General features: G+C 40.1%; 1 protein-coding gene across 1 annotated transcript in view; it reads left to right on the forward strand.

Moving 5' to 3' along the window:
- The first annotated feature begins 238 nt into the window (after positions 1–238).
- MBTPS1 (membrane-bound transcription factor peptidase, site 1) overlaps positions 239–16700 on the forward strand; it is a 22771-nt gene continuing 6309 nt past the window's right edge. Inside the window, exons 1-17 of the mRNA XM_009069885.1 lie at positions 239–729; positions 1622–1879; positions 2291–2494; positions 2861–2971; positions 4222–4331; positions 4690–4806; positions 5789–5856; positions 6461–6563; positions 7630–7781; positions 8688–8849; positions 9412–9556; positions 10613–10801; positions 11379–11551; positions 12198–12313; positions 14258–14414; positions 15230–15354; positions 15815–15892. Coding sequence (XP_009068133.1) covers positions 543–729; positions 1622–1879; positions 2291–2494; positions 2861–2971; positions 4222–4331; positions 4690–4806; positions 5789–5856; positions 6461–6563; positions 7630–7781; positions 8688–8849; positions 9412–9556; positions 10613–10801; positions 11379–11551; positions 12198–12313; positions 14258–14414; positions 15230–15354; positions 15815–15892 — 2455 coding nt within the window. The 5' untranslated portion in view covers positions 239–542. The remainder of the gene's footprint in view (positions 730–1621; positions 1880–2290; positions 2495–2860; positions 2972–4221; positions 4332–4689; positions 4807–5788; positions 5857–6460; positions 6564–7629; positions 7782–8687; positions 8850–9411; positions 9557–10612; positions 10802–11378; positions 11552–12197; positions 12314–14257; positions 14415–15229; positions 15355–15814; positions 15893–16700) is intronic.

Here is a 16700-nt window from a genome sequence, read left to right on the forward strand (position 1 = left end):
TGGTCGAGTTTGGTTGTCATTGCCTGTTGTCAAGACCTGAGTGTTCCATGTGAGCTCTGGTCTGAGCAAGGGTGAAACTTGAGTGTTGCTGAAAAATTATGAAATGAAATACGAACAACTTTTTTCCTTATTATTTCTAATATGAACTGCCAAAGTTGTCTCTTTTTTTTTTGTGATTTTCAGACTCTGCAGTTGCACAAACATTAATCTAATTGTTGTCTCTACTGCCCTGCCTTTCAGGTTGGCTTGCAATCAGCTTTGCTAATTCTTCTAGGGAGTTAACTTTGCCATCAGAAATGGAGTACAGGACTCAGCTACCCCATCCAGAGTGACAGAATCCATTCAAAATGGAGAAGAAGCGTAGAAAGAAATGAGCCTGTTCATTAGGCCTGACCTGGAAAGACCATGAAATCTCTACTTATTCTGGACCCAGCTGTAAGAATATCCAGTTGATCAGCACAGTGAAAGCAACGTTTACTGAAGCAAAAATGAACTAGTTCATAACGAAGAAAATCGTGATTTGAATATATGGAATTTTTGGAATGAAACCATTTTCTTCTATGACCATGAAGTTTGCAAACATCTGGCTTGTTTTGGTGGTTATTTTACTCTGTGGCAAAAAACACTTTGGTACCAGACTAGGGAATTCCTCTCATGAGGCTCATATATGTCCTGGATGTTCTCGCCTTACTCTGAAAGTGGAGTTCACTTCGACAGTCGTGGAACATGGTAATAAAGAGTTAAGCAGTGGAAAAAATCCTTTGAAGCTCAAGTGTATGTTACTGGTTTGTGGTGTCTGTGCAACTGTAATATTCAGGGTTTCTGTAGAAGTGTATCATCTGCTAAATCCTCTATATTCAAAAGAGGAGCACTTTGTCAAAGGTTCTCTGCGTAGCTGGACACAGCATTCAAAAAAACAGCGAGGGAAGGGGGAAATAAAGAGGAAGTTAAAGGTGAATATGGAGTGTGAAGGCTCAGGTGGGCAAGTTTGGTGTGTTTAGTAGCTGTTTGCTTTGTCCTGGCTGGTGGTATAGTATTTATGAAATGTAGCTACACAAATGGGGGCCTAGAAAGGGTGAGAAAGGCAAGAAGTCTCTGGATTTGTTAAAGAAAATGTTTGGTGAATGTGATGCTGGGGCTGAGGTCTGCTCACAGATCACTGATGCAGATCAAGGACTGCTGGGACTGACTTAGTTTCCTGAGCCTGTCACAGTTGGTGTCAGTAATTTGTACTAGAGCCCAGTACCATGCATAGGTTAGGAGTCTTTAAACCAGACCTGTCCAGAGGCACTCTGGACACTTTGTACTCCTGGATGTAGCAGTAAGTCTGTTCCCTCTCCCTTGCTCCTCTCACATCATTTTAGCTTTCCATGATACTTACAATTCTACCTTCCTTCCAAAGGTTTTCATCCTATTTTGCAGGATTCCTGATGAAAATCCCCCCACCCTTTCCCATCACGTAGTGCAGAAATAAAGTGCAGATTTCTACAAGCAACAAAAGAGTGCCTCAGTCTGTGATTATTTGTTCTGAATAAAGAAAAGGAGAATTCAGAGTTTGCAATGTGAATGCATGAGTAAACTGCTTAAACACCAGTTCTGATATGTTGTGCTCTTGTTCCAGAGTATATTGTGGCTTTTAACGGATACTTCACAGCTAAAGCTAGAAGTAAATTTATTTCAAGTGCACTAAAGAGTAGTGATATTGAGAACTGGAGGATTGTACCTCGCAACAACCCAGCCAGTGACTATCCTAGTGATTTTGAAGTGATTCAGATCAACGAGAAGCAGAAAGATGGAGTACTCACACTGGAAGATCATCCAAACATCAAGCGTGTGACGCCTCAGCGAAAGGTCTTTCGGTCGCTCAAATATTTGGAGTGTAAGTAATTTTCTGTGTGATTGCATGAGATCTGCTTTGGAAAAATGTTCTCAGCTTTGTTTCCAACCATCAGCTTAGTATTACGCAAATGAGAAGTGTCCTGCACTTTTTCTTCCGTTCACAGGAATCAGTTCTTTTGCTTATAGGATGATCAGAGTCTTGTCGTACCTTTGCTAAAACACGGCAACAATTCCATCTGCAATGTAGAAACGTTTCTTTCTCAAGTTACCTGAGACTGTGGACCTCTATCAATAGTAGATAAACCAGAAGCTTTTATTGGTTTTGATTAGAGAAAATGGATACAGAGTGGTCTAAAACTTTTATTATCACAATATGAGTTTGCATAAAAATCTAAATTTCTGTCATTTGCTTCATACTGTTTTTTCTTTTCTTCACCCTAATTCTACATAGCTGATCCCATGTTGCACTGCAATGAAACCAGATGGACTCAAAAGTGGCAGTCATCCCGGCCCTTGAGAAGAGCAAGTCTCTCTTTGGGTTCTGGCTTCTGGCATGCAACAGGTCGACACTCCAGCAGGCGTTTGCTGAGAGCTATCCCTCGCCAAGTTGCTCAGACATTGCAGGCAGATGTCCTCTGGCAGATGGGTTACACAGGTATGCTTTTTTCTCTTGGCGTAGAACAATAACCTCTTTAGAAAAACAAGTCAAGTGAAAGGAAAGGCTGATTGACTCGTATGTGTTAATCTCTCATTGGGTGCCAGATCCAGAAAGATTGAGAAATAATTTGGTTTGAAATGCTTTGTGTGTTTATGGAGTGCTCTGCTGTGTGTGTGTACTGGGCTTAGCAATTGGTCATATTTATGATGTGTGGCTGAATTTCTGAGTTGAACTATGAGCTTACTGAAGATCTATAAATTACTGAGATTGTAAATCACATGCTACGTTAATCAAAAGTTCCCTTGAACTTGATAGATTTGCTGTGAAGCTGAGTCAGAAAAAGTGATGCTTTTCTCTTAATAGGTGCTGGTGTAAGAGTAGCAGTGTTTGACACTGGTCTGAGTGAGAAACATCCACACTTCAAAAATGTAAAGGAGAGAACAAACTGGACGAACGAGAGAACTTTGGATGACGGTGAGTTACTGTGCACATTTTTCCACCTACTCCCCTGACACTGATGTGTTTTGCACTTGCTGCTACCGTCTGTTAAAACTGTATATCTTGAGCTTTTAAGCTTTTGCGGTGTCCTGAGCACTTTGTACTCATACCAAATTCAGCAGAGTATTAAGGTTCCAGGAGGGTGTTGCGTAAGTCTCCTTTGAATCATACATGACACTTCATCATAGCTGTTGAAAAATGTCAAGATGTCAAGAAGGTATTCTGTAGGTGTAAATATATTGTCAGAGTAGGTGGTGGTGAGAGCAAACCCCAGAAGCTGTTTTCTTTCCTGCTCCTTTTGATGTTGCTGTTTCACAGTGCATATGTATTTTCATACTTGTGAGGGAGAGCATTTTCCTTCTTTACTGTGCAGTCCTAAACTGATCAGAGCTTTGTCACTTCCCTGTAAAGTTTTTCTATTCTATATATTTGAACTTTTTTATTTCCTCAGTATGTTTGTGTTCCTTTTTCATACGCTGACGCTAACTTGACCTGACCGTGTGCTTTCACAGATTATTAACTTTGTGCAGTTTGGGTCAGTGAGTCAGTAGGCAATTTAATCTCTCAAGGTTCAAGGTAGATGCTTAATATTGCTCAGGCTTGTGTACACCTCCATAGTTTTATCACATGTAGTATTTCTTTACATTGCAGCACCTACTTTTGGTAGATTTCTGTTAGTCCTTTCTGTTAGTTCAGATGGTTGCTGGACAGGCAGATTTGGAGTACAAATATATATTGCAGGCAGTCCAGTAAAGCTAAAGCTAAATTATTTTTTGAGAAGAGGAAAAAGAATTGTTTTGTTGTCTCATTGTTCATACTTAACAAAATATTGTTATTGCAGAGTCAGGATAAAAGTCCCTTAAGAAGTTCGCATAAAAATACCTTGACTTTCTGAGTTGCCTTTTCCAAAATGACACTTTTGTCCCATGTTTGCTTTTTGAGGCTCTTGTTTTCATTGACAGCAATCAGGAGTGGATGAAGTGGGGAGTGTATCACTCAGGTTTCATCAGCTGTTTGTCTGGCTGCACAGGGCTGCAAATTCTGTCCCCACTGAACCTGATAGCAAAATACACAAAAAACACTAGAACTGAACCCAGTGTTTGCAGTTTGTTGTAAAGGCTCTTAAATTGGTGTGATTTTTGCTATAGGTGCTGCTGTGCAGTACAAATCCTTGGGATTCAGATTGTCTTCTAATATCTTATTTTGTTTCCTTCTCCCTGTCACAGGTTTAGGCCATGGGACTTTCGTAGCAGGTGTGATAGCCAGCATGAGAGAGTGCCAGGGATTTGCTCCAAATGCAGAACTGCACATTTTCAGAGTGTTCACCAATAATCAGGTAACTATTTACGTGTGTTTCAGTTTCTGCCTTTCCAGGTTAATGCTGTATTAATCCTTTCCTTTGGGAATAGTGCGTGCACTTGTAAATATAGACATCAGTAAGTGGGAAGGCTACAGCTTTCCACTTATAAAAGATTCACTACAAGATTTCTTACAGTTGCCCAGTCTGTGGAAGTCTGATCTGTATAGTGTTGGAGCAATCAACTCAAATGTACTGAGCCTGAGAAATTTAAGGAGACCATTGTCACTTCTGTGATTTGTTTTGGTGTTGTCTCTTCTCTTTGTCTGAAGTCGGTATTGTCATGGAATCACTGGTTTTTTTAATGATTGCTTTTTTTCCCCTATTTCTCACATAGGTCTCTTATACATCCTGGTTTCTGGATGCCTTTAATTATGCAATTTTAAAAAAGATAGATGTATTGAATCTAAGTATTGGTGGGCCAGACTTCATGGATCATCCGTTTGTTGACAAAGTTAGTATGAAGAAATAAAGTGTTTGTGGTGTTTGTATCCCTCACATACAAGCTGGATTTGCAGAGCTACTTGTTTGCATCTGGTCCTGCTACCAGGTTCTGTGGGGTTTCATTTGCATGAGAGAAATTTGGAACACTGTTCAGACTTATAGCAGTATATGTAAGGAATAGATTAGAAATACCCAAACACAACCCAGGTGTTCACAGAAGTATAGAAAATGCTCTTTTACAAAATGCTCTCTGTGCTGCTAGGAAGTAACTCCCAAGCAGACAACTAAGGGGGCCTATAATAGTAGAAGCTTTGCTGAGATTCAAGCTTGCTTTTAAATCTCTGCATTGTTAACTTATTTCAGGTTAAAATATCTGTAGCATGAATTTAGTGAATTTATTAAGCCAGTTTGTTTAAAAACAAATAGGTGAAAAGTACAGGTAATTGGTTCAGCTGTGTGGCCAGAGATTTGTTGCATGTTAAGATGGGATTAGGTTTTTGTCTTGGTAAATGTCATGGTTCCCTGAATTCTTGGTCTGGCCTTCAGAATCACTAAGTGAATTAATTTGCTTTTTAAAAACGGACACAGTCTTCCTTACTGAAGGGTAATTAAGGGGTTTGAGGAATATAAATTCTTACTTTGTTTATGATAACCTGCATTGAAATTTAGTTTGACAGTAAGTTCAGTACTCTCCCCAGAGTATTAGTGGAGGGGATTCACAATAACTACTTGACTTTGGCATCTGGAGTGCTTTGTTGTGGGCAGGAGTTTCTGCTTTAGTGTAACCTAAAAAGGTGCTGTCAGCAGTTTTGCTGTCGAGGCTGAGTTATGGTTAGTTTGGAGCATAGTACAGTGAGGTGTATTTTGTGAGTCTCAGAAGAAGGAGGGGTTGGACTAACCTCTCTCTTACGTCAGGCCCCATGGGGTGTATGTTGGTTAGAAAAGTGTCTTTTTTGGTAGCAAGGCCTTATTGTAAACATAATTTTTTGTAGGTTTGGGAACTGACGGCTAACAACGTCATCATGGTCTCTGCTATTGGCAACGATGGCCCTTTGTATGGGTAAGTTTCAGTGACCACTTTAAAGAAAACCAAGTATGTTATTACATGGTTTTGGAAGTAGTTGTGCTTGGTCAGGGAGTTTTCCCTCCTTTTTTTTTTTGTAATCTGTTTATAGAAAGTGACTCAAGTTAAACTCTTTCCACTGTCCTTATTTCTTGCAATCTGTGAAGTTCTTAGCTAAATATTTTTCATTGAAATGGTGGAAAGTCAGTAAAAGAAGAATGGCAGTGCTTCCAGCTGACATTTCCCTGTTTGTGTGAGCAGATAACTTTGGGTACTGATCTTAGACTTAAGGAATATAGAAGGGATCAAGCCAGAACAGTTTGTGGTATATTTCGAAAATAAATGCCTAAAAATAGGTCTTGTTTTGTCTTTGAGGGACATGGTTTGGTAGTTACTAAGTTTAGTCACTGCCTGATAGTTGCTCTCATTGTAAAGTATAACCGTGTCAGTTTGGGCCAAATTTTATTTCTGTGGAGGTTAAAAAGAGTTTCTGACAAACATCTGATGGCAGCTTGTCTGTTACCAGGATAAGCTTAGGGCTGTATCTTGGGTTTTGAATGTTGCTTTATTTTTTCTCTTCCTATCTCCCAACTTGTTCTAGGACTCTCAACAATCCTGCTGACCAGATGGATGTGATTGGAGTAGGTGGTATTGACTTTGAAGATAATATAGCTCGCTTTTCATCTAGGGGAATGACCACTTGGGTAAGATATTTTATCTGTGGCTAGCCACATTTGCAGCTAAAATAAGGGCCTTGGAAAGGCAGTGTTTTTTGAAGGGGCAGTCCTGTGCAGATGGTATGTGTTGGAGTAACAAATGAGAAAATATGAGAGATTAGAATAGAGATTGTAAGTCTTTAAGCAAGAAGCCTAAGGTTTTTTTCAGGGTTTCTCATCATTAATCCTGACCACTATTGATATTTTTTGATGAATTTCTAAAACATCAGGTTCCTTTTAATTGATGGTGAGGACTTGCCTGTCTGGTTAAATCTGCAAAAATGAAGGCCTGCTCTTGTCCTTCCTTTAGTTTAAAAATCCTAGGACTTCCAGATGGTACATGCTACAGGCACTTACCTGCCTGTTGAGCTGAGGTGACAGTTGCTGCACACATGATGTCGGATGAGTTTTGTATTGTGATCTTGATTAAAGGGACTGTCACGTGTTCACATGTATCACCCCCTTCCCTGAAGGGGCCTTACAGGGAAGCTGGAGTGGGACTCTTTGTCAGGACTGGGAGTAATGGGTATAAATTGAAAGAAGGAGAATTTAGATTAGATATTAGGAAGAATTTTTTTCCTGTGAGAGTGATGAGACACTGGCACAGGTTGCCCAGGGAGGTTGTGTCTGCCCCAACCCTGGCAGTGTTCAAAGCCAGGTTGGATGGGGCCTTGAGCAACCTGTTCTGGTGGGAAGTGTCTGCCCAGGGCAAGGGAGGTTTGGGACTAGGTGATCTCTAAGTTCCGTTCCAACCCCCTAGCATACAAACTGTTTCTGTTTGTGTAGCCAGGTAGCAGTGTGGTTCTCATTTTGTCAGTGGTTTCATGCTGAGCATAGATACTGGAGTAATCAGCCGTAACCAATGAAACATGGATAACTTGTCACAAACAGCTTGGGTCCTCCATTAGGTTCGTTGCTGCTCTGTGATGCTGAACCTCAGCTAATTTAGTTGATCATTTTACTTCTGCATGCCCTAGAGTTAGTTTGAATGCCCAAATGAATGCACCAATGTTTATTACACATTAGGGCAATACACCACCTCTTTCTTTCACAGGAGCTGCCTGGAGGTTATGGTAGAGTGAAGCCTGATATTGTTACTTATGGCTCTGGAGTGAGAGGCTCTGGTATGAAAGGTGGATGTCGCTCTCTCTCTGGGACAAGTGTCGCATCTCCTGTGGTGGCAGGTGCTGTTACTTTGTTAGTGAGGTAAGTCTTAGATAAAGACTCTCAAAGGGCACCAATCAGGAGGGTCATAAAAGGCCCTAGTAAAACTAAAGTTTGTTTAGATGTAGAAAAACAAACTCGGAGAATAAAATCACTGTTGTTCTGCCTGAGACATTACCTTGTTTAGCTGCTCCTGAGTATCCTGGGAAAAACTCGAGAACTGATTTGAATAGTGGCTAGGTCTTTGAGAATATAACTAGGGAGAACAGTGCTACAAAGCAATTTTGTCACATTATTTTAATCATTTGGAATTGCTGAGCTTCTGTCAACTGTGTTGTAAAAGAGCAGCTGCTCAAAGTAGGCACCTGCAGCAGATAATTGCCTATATACTTGTAAATTTTATAGGACGTAGGGTTTTATGGCTTTTATCCGGTTGCGTAAGTCAGCCGGTGCACACTGAGGGACTTGAAGGTGGCAATTGCAAGTCTGTACTTTGTGTTTGTCATCCATAAGGATGAGATGAAGCTTTAATTAAGAAACACACCAAAAATTCAAAGTCGTCTTCGCATTTCCTCCGTAAAATGGTGCATTTTTCTTTGAACAGCAAAGCTGTTTTCCCCCCTTGGAAGGCAGAACATTTTATTTATCATGTAAGGTACTGCCCTGATTGTAATGACTGCTGGTCATGGAGCACATTGTAAGGAGAAAAAATCATGTAGTATTAGTTTTTAAGAGAAATGTATGAGAAACCTGTCCCTCTTCTGCATCTGTATTAGTGAGACATAAAACAATGACAGACAAATATGAGCAGAAGATGTTATTCACAGCAAACTGACTTTTTGATTGCATTTTCTTTAAAGCAAGTGACTGTTAAGGCAGAATATTAAACAAGACTAGCAGAAACTAGAACAAAGGCTACCTGATGTGGTCTATTATTTCCTATTTCAGCACAGTTCAGAAGCGTGAAATGGTGAATCCAGCAAGTATGAAGCAGGCACTTATTGCATCAGCACGCAGACTTCCTGGAGTCAACATGTTTGAGCAAGGACATGGGAAGTTGGATCTTCTGAGAGCTTATCAGATCCTCAACAGCTATAAACCACAGGCCAGGTTAATTTTAATCCTTAATTAATCAGTGATACACTATAATCTGCTTTTCTTTTTTAAAAGAGCAGGTGGTGCATGTGTAACACAGTTGAGCAACCTGTGGTTGTGCAACAAAGAGAACTTGCACAGGATTTACGCAGTCCTGAAGCACCAATTTTGACAAGAGAATGGATGAAAAATCAAAAGTATTTCCTGCCTAAGTTATAGCAGTGTAAGGGTTGAACTATCTATGAGAGCTAAATTGATTTTCTCTCACAGCCTTAGATGTTATGAATAGTGTAGCCTAGAACACAGTGGAAAAGTACTTAAGTTTTAACTTTTGAGAATAAGAACATTCCCCCTGTGCTGGAAAGTTTCTTTTTTTTATGTGTGAAAATCTTTTCACAAAACTGAAAAAAACATTGACAGGGAGGAAAGAAGATTTTGGGGCAATTTTGGGAAGCAAGGTGAGAGCTTGAGAGGGTGACTATGACTGACATAGTTTATGTGTAATATTTCCATAGTTATGTGTAGTGACATAGTCTTTTTCTTCTTTTTAAATTTTACCTCCTCGATCCTGCTGTAGTTTGAGTCCAAGCTATATTGACTTGACAGAATGTCCCTACATGTGGCCCTATTGTTCTCAGCCCATATATTATGGAGGGATGCCAACCATTGTTAATGTTACCATCCTTAATGGTATGGGAGTCACCGGGAGAATTGTAGACAAGGTAAGGCTTAACATTGTTCCGAGTCCTGACTGTTAATGTTGCTAAAAGCTTCCCAGAAAACACTACTTTAGCTATGAATTTCCTAAAACAGATCTCACTGCTGAGAGCAAGAGATACAAAATGTTTGATTAATGAGCTCACCCAGATTGATAAGATTTGTCGACACAGGCTGTCCACAAGTTTTCAAGTGGTGCTTTGGTTTCAGGGGTGTGTAGCGTTTTGTCTTTGTAAAACCTGTTTGAATTGAGATGAACTTAGAGATATCTTTGTACTCTCTAATGGCATTTAAAATCTTCTGGATAGACTTATTTATTTATTCACTTTTGTGATCTGGAGTGTAAATGATCTCAGTAAGGAATCCTGACACTGTAAATCTTGCCTCTTCCAAGAGTCAAAGCAACCTGAGCGTATCGACTTAACCAAGCTCTGCTGCAAAACCTGTTCTTTCACACCAGAGATGTTGAGCATGTTGATGGCTAGGGAGGTTTTTAATTGAGTAACTTTAAATGTAGAATAGATTTGGGAATTGATACAAGTTAAGTAAGACACCTGTCTTATAACTCCAGTCAATGTAAATGAACCTAATTTCAACATTTTAATGTGAATCCTAAAGTCTGATTTAGGTTTAAGCTTACACCAAAGGGCATGAAACTCTTACTCAACATTGTTAGCTTATGATAATACTCAGACACAGCTGGTGTAGTTTGCCTGTGTCTGTTACAGTGATGACTCTCTTTGTTACCAAAAGGAAATTTTTGTGTTCTTACCCATAAATTTTTGCACAGGAGCTCAGAACATTAAAAGGTTCACTGTTCAGGCAGCTTCGCAGTCCTGCCTCTGAAAAACCTGTAGTCCAGGCCATTAAGGTTGTCATGATCAGGTTGATTCACTGACAGAACTCTAACCTTTGGGGCTTTGTGGGTGTTTTTAAATGGATTTAAACTTCAGAGGAGCTGATACTTGATATTTCTTTGTGCAGAGGAAGAGGACTGTATGTACAGAAATTAGTGACTGCTAATACTGTGTTCCCAATGTTCTGTGTTCTTCATTTCACAGCCAGACTGGCAACCCTATCTCCCTCAAAATGGGGATAACATTGAAGTGGCTTTCTCCTATTCCCCTGTGTTGTGGCCTTGGTCTGGATACTTGGCAATTTCCATCTCTGTAGCAAAGAAAGCATCATCTTGGGAAGGCATTGCTCAGGGTCATGTTATGATCACAGTATCATCCCCTGCAGAAAATGAAGTAAGTTCTGTGCATTTTGGATTTTCTGGGTTAATAATTATTAAAACTGCAAATCTTGGGTTTAAGGGTTTGCTCTAGTCCTGCCATTTGAAGCATGAGTTAGATTGGGGTTGGGAAATTGAAGAGTACAAATAATGATCTTTATAGCTGAGAGCAGGATTAACCTACAAATTGGATATAATTTAGAAAACAGAAAACATCTCTTTGAGACCAGCTTCATAATTTCATTTGTTTATTGTGAATTTTAACTAATGTGTTTTGAAAAAGACTACATAAGTATGTTTCTTCCAGAACCATGCTTAATTGTTCTGGAGAAGTTTTTAAGGTTTTCAACAATTGAACCAAATCACAGTTGTAACATAGATTAAGTATTTCACATTCTGAGTATAAATATAAACTGTTGAGTGCAGAAAAAAATGCTGTGGCAATTTAGGACAAAAATAATCTCTTTGTCTCTAGAGCTGGTACTGGTGACTAAAACTAGGTTTGGTACCTCCATTTTCCCCATTTTTTATAATCCATGGTAGATGTTCCTCTGGGGAAAAAGGGTTTCACTGTAATTTGTTCTGTCCTTCAGTCTAAGAATGGTGCAGAGCAGACTTCAATGGTGAAGCTTCCAATAAAAGTGAAGATTATTCCTACTCCACCTCGTAGTAAACGAGTCCTTTGGGATCAATACCATAATCTCCGTTATCCACCAGGATACTTCCCCAGGGATAATCTGAGGATGAAGAATGATCCGTTAGATTGGTATTTATCTCGGGTTCTATTAAATCAGCATTTCTGGTTTGGGTGTTAATGGTGTGGGATAACTTTACTGAATGCCAGAGAGCTCTGGCCTTTTTCAGTGTGGCATGGGATTAATCTTTTCTAAGAAATCCATGAAAAGCACTTGGATTCTCTGTGCTTTTGGTACAGGATTGTTTTTCCTCTCTATGGTTTTATTCACATGAAATGGAAAGCTTTTAAAATGCATGTTTAAGATACTGACATCTGTGTTTGGCTTTTCTTTTCTGCCCTGATTTCTCCCAGGAGGTTATGGAGGTCACTTTATTAACTGCTTTAGCATTCACTTATCAAACAAACATGAGAACATAAAAGACTGAATCCTAAAGAAGAGACCTTGTCTCTTGAAGAAGACTGTCTTCCAGGCAGGGAAAGGCTTGGCTGACCTGATGTCTTTCATGGATGGAGAGGGAAAGCATCCATAGGAAGAATCGTGCAGCAGTGTTTCAGTGAGGATTAATTGGGTCAGTGAGCAGGACATAGACTTTTGGGAAGCTGCTTCAAGCATGAACTTATAGCAGGTAGACAGGATTTCAGGAAATCAGAAAGGTGCAAAATCAGATTCCTGCATGCCAGATTTAAATGTCTTCAACACTCTTCTCTTTCTAAGGAATGGTGATCACATCCACACAAACTTCAGGGACATGTACCAGCACCTAAGGAGCATGGGCTACTTTGTTGAGGTTCTGGGTTCCCCGTTTACATGTTTTGATGCGAGCCAGTATGGTAAGCATGAGTTAATTGCCTTGTTCTCCATACTGTTAACTTCTTCCTCAAATGGCCTGGGTTTTGGAAGACCAGAAGTGTTGTGAGGGTGCAAATAAAAATTCTCATGGTAGTAGAAAAATACTGTAACAGCGGGTGTATTTACTGTTTATGTGCTGATGCTTAGTTGTGTAATGTTGCTGGAGAAGCTTACTTGGCAGTCTAGTAGAATTAGTGCAGTTCTCTATCCTTATAATAAAAAAAGATGAAAACCCCAACTCTTAGTGGGTTAAAAGGCCCTCTGTGTTCAGTCCGACACTGGCAGAACTGTATTTGCCAAAAGATTTTGGCACACTCAGAATGAAGCATGACCTGAATAGCAGACTGAAATCAAAAGTGTCCATCCTGGTTCTTTTTTGATGCTCAGTAGTGGAATTTTAAAACTTTGATCTTTGGCTAGATAAAAGAGTAGGAAAAGTGTTCATTCAACCATATGTGATAGCAGAGCAGTATGTGGCTTGTTTCTGTGTTCATCAGGAAGGAAATTTGATAGATTAGCCAGGCAGGGGACAAACCAAGCTGCCTGTCCCGTTTTCTGCTCCTATATGCCCCTCTGTTTAACCATGACATGCTTTAACAAGACCCTCTTCTCTTTTGGACTGCAGTGTTCTTCAGTGGACTGTAAAGTGAGGGTCCATTCTCCTGGCAGTTTTCCAGTTCTGGAACTGTTGTCAGTAGTAACCTTTAGTTCATGCTGACTCTTCAGTGTGTGTCTCACCATTGCTTTCTGAGTTCAGTGGATGTGCAACTGGATACATATGTTAGCCCTAGAAAAAATAGCTTTTCTTCTGAGAACACTACTTTTGTAGTTGACAGGGAGCAGCATTAGAGGACTTCTCTCTCTTCTCATTCACCGTTGCATTGTACTTCATTTGATTAGTAGTTGGTTGGGCTTCCAGAATTTCCTCAAGGGGAAGAGATCTGTGGTCCATCTGCCCCTTCTCCCTAGGTTATATTGTCTGAACGCTTGGTGAGAATGCACTCTGTCCCATGGTCCATGTCATCAGCATGCTTTCTACAGGATCTTTATCAGAAGGCTTTCCAAACACAGGCTGCCTAGACTTGTGGAATTGGCTTGGTTTCAAGCGACTGTGACACATCAGGGCCAGTATCAGTGGTTTGTCAGATTGCTCAGGGTGTCATGCTGTCAAGATTTTAATTGTCTCTGAGGGTGAAAATTCCACCACCTCTCTGGGCAATCAGAAAGTGAAGAAGCAAAATGGCTTGGTATTTAGAAGCAGTCTAAAAGCATAAACATGTTTCCTGACTCTGTTTTTTTCAGTGATGCAGAGTAGGTTGTGCTTTGTTGTTCACAGGAGTGGGAGAGGGTTATATGAAGGCAGCAGTGGCACTTTAGTCAAGTCTACTGTAATGCAGCTGTAGTTTTCAAGGTATTAATCAAACCAAGTTTCAGAGTGGTTGCTGTCTACCTGGCTGCAAATCTGCAGTACTGAGTGGAGCACCTTTTAGACTTGGGGCAGTGAAAACCCTTCTGACCAGGGTGCATCTACATTAGCCCTTCAGTTTGGATCAGTGGTGAATCCCCTGATTGTCCTGTTCTGCCACAGTTTGGCTTGGTTTATGGAGCATTTGAGTGAGACCAAACCTCAAAATATACACCTGACATATGTGGACATATTTGGTTCATGAGACCACACAAATATGAGTCATAGGTAACACCCTAAAAATCTTACTGTGCTGCCAAATTGATTTTTGGATACATTTGTAAACCAAAATACCTGATGTTTTCCATCCTTAAATGTGACTTCATTAGGTGAGCTGCCAGAGCAGAGCACATGGACCAGATATTGTGCAAATTGTTCACTTTTGTTGACTTTTGTGTGGATTGTGTGAATAGTGGTAACATTACAGTGAACAGCCTGGTGAACTCCTGTTTACGCACAGGGACTTTACTGATGGTGGACAGTGAGGAGGAGTATTTTCCTGAAGAGATCACCAAGCTGAGGAGAGATGTTGATAATGGACTTTCACTGATAGTGTTTGCTGACTGGTACAACACATCTGTCATGAGAAAAGTCAAGTTTTATGATGAAAACACAAGGTACTGATTTATTTTTCACTTATTTGGGAACTAAAATGCCATAGAATTGCCATTTTATGCACATACTACCCTAAAAATCCCAAATGTGGTACACTGTACTTCAGCACTTGGATGCTACCTATAAAAGGGACTAGCTGAAGAGTAAAATTGACCAAAGCTGCCTGTTTAGTCATGATTGTGAGGGCCCCCTTTGGTAATGTAATCTTCTTTTAAAGCAAAGAAAAACATACAATTAAAAGAAATAAGATATTTGAGACCAGCAAACAAAGAAAAATGGATGTGTGTTCACTTCAGGGGATCAGAATAGAAATGAAATGTGCATTGCAAGCAGTATCATCAGGCTGTGCACACGTTAGGACATTATTCCATGTATCATGTAAAGAAAAAGTATGTCAGTATCACCAGTGAGTGAGTGATTGCTGTAGTTGTCAGCCTGATTCATATTAGTGCTAAACTAGAAATATCTGTTCTGCAGTTTGTGAGCAAGTGACATTGCTTCCTTAGGAAAATGAGGAGCAGGTTGTATGACTTGTTTTTGCCTTAGCTCAGCCAAACAAAGAGCGTAAGACTGAATTTCTTTCTAACAAACTGAAGTTTTCCATGCAACTGAAAGACACTGAGAACTTGCTCAGGAGCATTGGTGCCATGGAGAGGCAGCTACTTATATGCCCCTGGAGTTAATAAAGCTTTGAGAGGTAGCTCATTATTTAAGTGACTTGGGAAAAGTCTGTATTTAGGAGGAGGCCTGACCTTTTGTTATGCAGTCTCTAGGAGTATGTTCTGTATAATAACAAACAGTGCTGTAATTTTTACAGGCAGTGGTGGATGCCTGACACTGGAGGTGCTAATATACCAGCTCTCAATGATCTACTTTCTGTCTGGAATATGGCCTTTAGTGATGGGCTCTATGAAGGTGATTTTACCATGGCAAGTCATGAAAGTGAGTACTGGAGTCCATTGCCTACACAAGGCTACAGGGGGTTGTTTGGAAAATAGTTTTCTGCAAGTATGAGGTTGAGCAAGAGTCAAGGGAACCACTCAAATTCCATTAAAAGGGTCTTGTAAGCATGCTTAAGTGATTGCTTCCTTTGTAGACTTTTTCATGGTATTTGCTTAAGCTTTTCAGTTTAAAAAAAGATAATGTCAATCTCCTAAATGGGAAGATTTGCAAACAGCATGTAAAGGTGAGCCTGTGAAAGCTGTGCTTAGAAATGCCTTCTCTGCAAATACACACACTGCTCAAAATATGCAAGTGCAGTGTTCTGCAAATACACTGCTCAAAATATGCAAGTGCAGTGCAGTGTTCCTGGGAATTTCTTTTTCTGGGCATGTTTTATGGTGGGAAGGGAGGGAGTGTCATTTTTTCATCTTACCTGCAACTTTGTGATGATGTCTTTCAGTGAATTATGCGTCAGGGTGCAGTATTGCAAAGTTTCCAGAGGATGGCATTGTCATTGCACAGACTTTTAAGGATCAAGGTATGAACTTCCCTGTCTTTTTTCCTGTGTTTTAAGTAGAACTTTGCAGTCAGTGCACAAGCAAAGTTACAAAAATCTAAAGGTCTAAAACCAGTGAATTTAAAAGCACATTGACAGGGTAGGTATTTTTTCATGTTGCCTAGAACATGTAGTTGATGTATTGGAGGGGAAGTGATCCTGTTGTAATTGTGGTTACTTGTTCATGTTTTTCACTATTTCAGGTGCTGCTGAAATAGATTCCCCAGTCATTGCCACGTTTATTATGAGTGTTGTGGTGTAGCTGTGGTGGTCTAAGGTTATAAGTAAGGAAAGTTTTAGTAGACAAAATGTTCCCAGCTAGACTCACATAAGGGAAAGTTTTAGCCATACAAAAAGCTTCTGGTCTCAGATTTGAGATTCTCTTTAGTTTTATCATAATACCTCTTCATTTGTGAAGGTGGTAGTTCAGAACTGTAGGCAGGAGGCTGTTTACAAAACAACTTCTTGTATCTTCTGAGTCTTTAGGAAGTGCTGTGCAGAATCAAATGACCTGAACTGTCAGTGTGTTGCAGATCAGGTTTGTGTATGTGGGTGGAGAGGGTTTGAGTGCGAGAGCAGAAGCACATGCAGAGCTTCTGATATAACTCAGCAGCTGCCAGAGAAGATCAGTGAGTTCACTGTGGTTTTAACTTACATTGTGCAGGAGAGGTGATTACCTAGTGAAGAAATATTCTGGAACAGTAAGGAGCTCATCCATGTGAGGCTTGTGGAGGAAAGACAATAGCTCTGTGTGCTGATGACTTAGGTATTTCCTTATGTGGGAGAAAGA

This window comes from Acanthisitta chloris, unplaced genomic scaffold, assembly GCF_000695815.1.
Source record: "Acanthisitta chloris isolate BGI_N310 unplaced genomic scaffold, ASM69581v1 scaffold44180, whole genome shotgun sequence".
Classification (NCBI taxonomy): Eukaryota; Metazoa; Chordata; class Aves; order Passeriformes; family Acanthisittidae; genus Acanthisitta; species Acanthisitta chloris.